The 5,267-nt window shown below is 40.2% G+C and overlaps 1 protein-coding gene across 1 annotated transcript; it reads right to left on the reverse strand.

Annotated features, from left to right (window-relative positions):
• Positions 1 to 231: 231 nt before the first annotated feature.
• LOC120775030 (arabinose-proton symporter-like) lies at positions 232 to 1,847 on the reverse strand. The gene is made up of 3 exons (XM_040104986.1): positions 1,708 to 1,847; positions 1,480 to 1,643; positions 232 to 1,404 (listed from the first exon to the last, which is right to left on the reverse strand). Exons 1-3 carry the CDS (start codon positions 1,784 to 1,786, stop codon positions 268 to 270), a joined length of 1,380 nt encoding a protein of 459 aa, XP_039960920.1. The 5' UTR covers positions 1,787 to 1,847; the 3' UTR covers positions 232 to 267.
• Between the last annotated feature and the right edge of the window lie 3,420 nt (positions 1,848 to 5,267).

Here is a 5,267-nt window from a genome sequence, read left to right on the forward strand (position 1 = left end):
TGCCTGAAAAGTAGATAGTATTTTTGTGCGTTTTTAGAGGGGAAAAATAAGGGTTAACGGTGTCCGCACTGTGATTCCGCCATTAAAATTATTATAAACAAAATGAGTTCTTGAATTATTTTTTTTTTATTTTACATAGTCATGGTTGTTGCTGTGCCACGTAAAATTCGGACATTATGTAATATATGTGTGTATATACATATTTATATACTTAAAGGCATTTATCTAAATTTTCAAATAAAATATTTATATTATTTTACAAAACATTTAATAGAACCTTAAATGCAGTCTATATGAAAATTGTTGTTGTGCCTCCTGTAAAGTATTCTTCCTGGTTTCTGGCATGGTAAAGGCAAAGATTATGCAAGCCACACACATTATCAGCCCCGTGACAAGGCAGTAGACAAACATATTATTCGGCGAGAACGTGAATGTACATACAATGATCAGATCCACTATATATTGTACGAGAACGACAAATGCTATGAAATAACGCTTCAGACGTAACGGAAACGCTTCACCCAAATAAACTGTTGCGCTGGGCGCAAAGATGCCACCAAAGATTTGCGCAATCATCAGTAAGGCGCATGCAGTCGCCATTTTCGTAGAGTTAATAAGAGCCAAAGTATCATTGAAGATAATACCAACACCGATCGTCAGACCACCCACACACAAGAGCGAAAACAAGCTCACCGCTTTGCGGCCAATTGCTTCGATTGTCGAAAAAGTGACCATCACGCCTAAGACACCCAGCAGACCGTAAATGGTAGGTGGCCAATTGACCAAAGAGCCAGCGGTGCTTACGCCCTCGGACCATTTGAAAGCATCCACAATCGGTAGCGCGAAGATAAACGAAAGCATACAACGATAGGGTAAAATTCTGAGTAGTGGACCCAAACTCTGCATGAAACACTGCCGCAGCGACATGGACTCATTCATGTCGACATACGCTTTGAGCTTGTTAAATATCACTTGTTTCTCATTGGTCATAACGGGTGGGCGATAGAGACGCACAATACAATTCAGAGCCACCGGTTCGTCGCCGCGTCCCAAATGCAAAATCGGCGAATCGATTGAAGTGAATGTTAACAGCAACGCGATTACACCAAAAACTACGCAGAATATGCCTTGTAGGCAATAGGGACTGAAATCCACATCACTACCCCAATAGCCGGTATAGAGAATTTGCACATATGCACCACCGACTAAGCCAACTTGCTCCAGGCACAAACAGTAACCGCGAGAATGCTCCGAGGCGATTTCACTGGCATGCATGATGAACGAGACGCTGGTGAGACCGATGGCGATGCCATTCAAATATCGTGCGGCAATCAGCGTATTCGTACTGTAGTAAACGCTTGCAGTGAGGATGGCCGACAGATTCACCAACAATATGGGCGAGACCTGTATGTGAGACCGTAATAAAAAAAACAGGTGAGCATTATCGCACAAGCGCCGCTGTACACTACGCATACTTACTATAAATAACCTACGGCGCTTCCAGTTGATAAGCAATGGCGCAAGTATACAACCGATTGCCACACCAATAAACCAGCAATAATAGAAATGTAAACTGTAGACGGTATAGCTCCAGCCAACGCTGACGGCTAAGTGGAAACCGCCAGTTATGAAAATGAAAGCATCTGTTAGTAATGGTTGGAAACGGCTTCGTTAAGGGACCCAGCATTGAACTTGAAAATAACTGACCTGACACCAATGCGTTCGTCTGTGGTCCATCAATCCAGAAGCGACCTTTGTTAATATTTGTCGGGTTTATTGTGGTCATAATGCCAATGGACGTTCAAAAAAAATTATAAAAATAAATACTGAAATCACGCAGATCGGTTCTGCATCCTAAGAGGTCTTGCAAAATACTACATAAATGTGCAAAGTTTTATTGCCGTTATCAGTACACTGCTGCTTTGCAAGCACATTTCTGATTACGAACCAAAAGGAGGTAAACAGTTCATGTCGAAATTGATAATATTATCATATCATTCATTGTCGTATGTCATAGATTAATATTACACCCAGCGCGAAAAGAGGTAAATGTAGTTTGGCACAATTCACTTGATTCAGCGAAGTGTGTTTGTCCAACCGGAGTTTTGCTAAAGCGACAATTTGAAGACCTATGGAAACCTATGAAATTCAAAAATAGTATGTATGTACATATATGTACTAAAAGCTTTTCCCATCGTCACTCTACGATCTCCAAACGATCTTCGAAAACATTCGTTGGAGGCAACGGGTATGCCTTCCATGAAGAAAAACGTACCATATATCATATTCCTACCTAAGTTGTTAGAAGTTTAATATAGAAAAATAGATAGAAAATAATTGAGGTTATGTACTGCGACTTATGGTCTATTGTGTCCTCTCCTATATCACATTTGGCCACAAAAGTCCAGCACTCTGAATAATTTCGGAAACCTCGTTAATGGATCCAAGGGCCATGAGCTTGCTTCTACAAATTTGCTGGGCAATCTAGAATCAGGTGCTTTGGAGTTTTCGGTGCCATGGCACAAAACCGGCAGTTTTGCGCAATAGAGTATGCCCATGTTTGACAAGTGTTTCTTGGGCCTGTAGTGCCCAGTATAAAGTGCGACAAGGAGACGGAATTTGCCTCGGGGGAGGATCATATCTCTAAACCTTGGCGTGGCGCTTTCCTATTGCCTTCTGCCAGTGCCGTTCGCTCCCCTCTCTCTCTTCCGTGCTGAACAATTCCTTTAAGGTGTGGGCTCAACCGCAAACCATCAATCTGGAAGCCGACGCAGAGCGGCTACCTCTTTATGCCTCGGCACCCAGGTCAGGTGTGCACGCTTGCAAAACGATAAGCGGTTCAGCCTTTCTATACACTCCTCCACTAATTGGGATTTGACTTCATAAGCTGAGATCGCTTATAGTGCCGCTTGACTATCGCTGAGTATAGCGATATGCTGGTTGCGATAGTTGCGTTGGAGAGTTGGATGTTAAAACTGTTGAAGTTAATTGTATGGAGATATTCAGTGAAACATATCTCAGGAGCTTTGTAGACAAGATTCGGGCGCGAGTTTTGTTCACATAACGGTTGTTTGTAAGTCCTAAAACTGAAATAGTCAGATATAGGGTTATATATACCAAAGTGATCAGGGTGACGAGTAGAGTTGAAATCCGCATGTCTGTCTGTCCGTCCGTCCGTCTGTCCGTCCGTCCCTCCGTGCAAGCTGTAACTTGAGTAAAAATTGAGATATCATGATGATACTTGGTACACATATTTCTTGGCTCCATAAGAAGGTTAAGTTCGAAGATGGGCAAAATCGCCCCACTACCACGCCCACAAAATGGCGGCCGAAAACCTATAAAGTGTCATAACTAAGCCATAAATAAAGATATTAAAGTGAAATTTGGCAGAAAGGATCGCATTAGGGAGGGGCATATGTGGACGTAATTTTCTTGGAAAAGTGGGTGTGGCCCCGTCCCCTACAAAGTTTTTTGTACATATCTCGGAAACTACTATAGCTATGTCAACCAAATTCTATAGAGTCGTTTCCTTCAGGCATTTCCATATACAGTTCAAAAATGGAAGAAATCGGATAATAACCTCGCCCACCTCCCATACAAAGGTTATGTTGAAAATCACTAAAAGTGCGTTAACCGACTAACAAAAAACGTCAGAAACACTAAATGTTACGGAAGAAATCGCAGAAGGAAGCTGCACCCAGGCGTTTTTTTTAAATTGAAAATGGGCTTGGCCTCGCCCACTTATGGACCAAAAACCATATCTCGGGAACTACTATACCGATTTCAATGAAATTCGTTATGTAATATTTTCTTAACACTCTGATGACATGTACGAAATATGGGTGAAATCGGTTCACAACCACGCCTTTCCCCAATATAACGCTATTTTGAATTCCAACTGATGCCTTCTCTGTATAATACGAGTATATACATTAGGAACCAATGATGATAGCGGAATAAAACTTTACACAAATACGGTATTTGAAAAATATGTAAATGACGGATAATGAAATCTCGATTATCAATTATCGTGCGAGAGTTCGGTGACATCCGAACTTAGCCCTTCCTTACTTGTTTCTATAAAGAGTTATTTATTCTCGGAAAAGGTTTCTCCATTTATTGAGTTCAGAACATTCAAGTAAATGATAATTAACGGCACAACTGATAAAACCAAATGACGCTTTCAACATACTTACATACATATTTATAGGTATACATATATGGTACACTTGTGCGCTCAGAGAGTATTCCCTATTATATGTATATCATATATCTATATTAAGTTTTCCATGACTTTTGTAACACCCTGAAAGAAATGTCGGAGACTCTATAATATATAAATGATGAACATGACGAGCTGAGTTGAACATATCCGTCTATCCGTCTGTCGGTATATATGCGAACCCGTCTCTCAGTTTTTGAGATATCGGTCTGATATTTCCCACACATCCCTTACTTCCCAAGAGGCTGCTCATTTTCCGCTTTTACTGATATCGGACCACTAAAGGTTAATAGAAATTTGGAGGCAGTGTTTGACGATGGCATACTTTTCACAGTTATTAGTCATGAGAGAAAACTTTAAATTATAAATTAAATTACGGTAATATAATAATAAAATGCATAGCCGTTGGTAGCCGCATGTGTGATAAGAATTCTTATCAGTATTGAAGTGTTTATGTGCTGCTCTATGACTAATAATAGCCAAGCGTTTTCGGAAGAAAAAATTATAAACCACTTATATAGATATGACGTAACACATACACGCGGTATAATACAAATGTGTGTCAGGCATTTATGAATAATTCACATGCACTAGAGGGGGATTCCCTAATAAAGTGGAAGCGATACATGTCCATTTAGACAAAATAATTTTTCCATTTTACTACATTTAAAGTTAGTAATATACATATGTAGGAGTATGTCAGAAAACCCTACCACTTTTGTTAACTTTTTTAAGTTTTTACAACAAATGTGTTATTTAAGAAAGTTGCCACCTGACTTCAAAAAAAAATTTTTAAATATATTCTCAGGTTTAGTTTCAATGAAAGCGCCACGTCGATATTAGGTTGCGACTCTCATTGCACTTATTAATTTATATTTAAAGCTTTTGGTGTCGCAAGATGTCGGACGCCAGAGAACGTCGGTCGCCATTGACCGAGGACCGTCATCGTACCATGTTAATTGACTATTTGATGACTGAAATTGAAGCTTGTGATCTCGGCGACATTTGGTTTCAACAAGACGGCGCCACTTCCCACACCTTTCAT

Source organism: Bactrocera tryoni, chromosome 4 (assembly GCF_016617805.1).
Source record: "Bactrocera tryoni isolate S06 chromosome 4, CSIRO_BtryS06_freeze2, whole genome shotgun sequence".
Classification (NCBI taxonomy): Eukaryota; Metazoa; Arthropoda; class Insecta; order Diptera; family Tephritidae; genus Bactrocera; species Bactrocera tryoni.

Coding starts and splice junctions, on each gene's coding strand:
- LOC120775030 (XM_040104986.1), bottom strand. CDS start 1,786: ATGACCACAATAAACCCGACAAATATTAACAAAGGTCGCTTCTGGATT. Junction 1,644..1,707: donor GACGAACGCATTGGTGTCAG/GTCAGTTATTTT, acceptor CATTACTAACAG/ATGCTTTCATTTTCATAACT. Junction 1,405..1,479: donor AGCGCCGTAGGTTATTTATA/GTAAGTATGCGT, acceptor TCTCACATACAG/GTCTCGCCCATATTGTTGGT.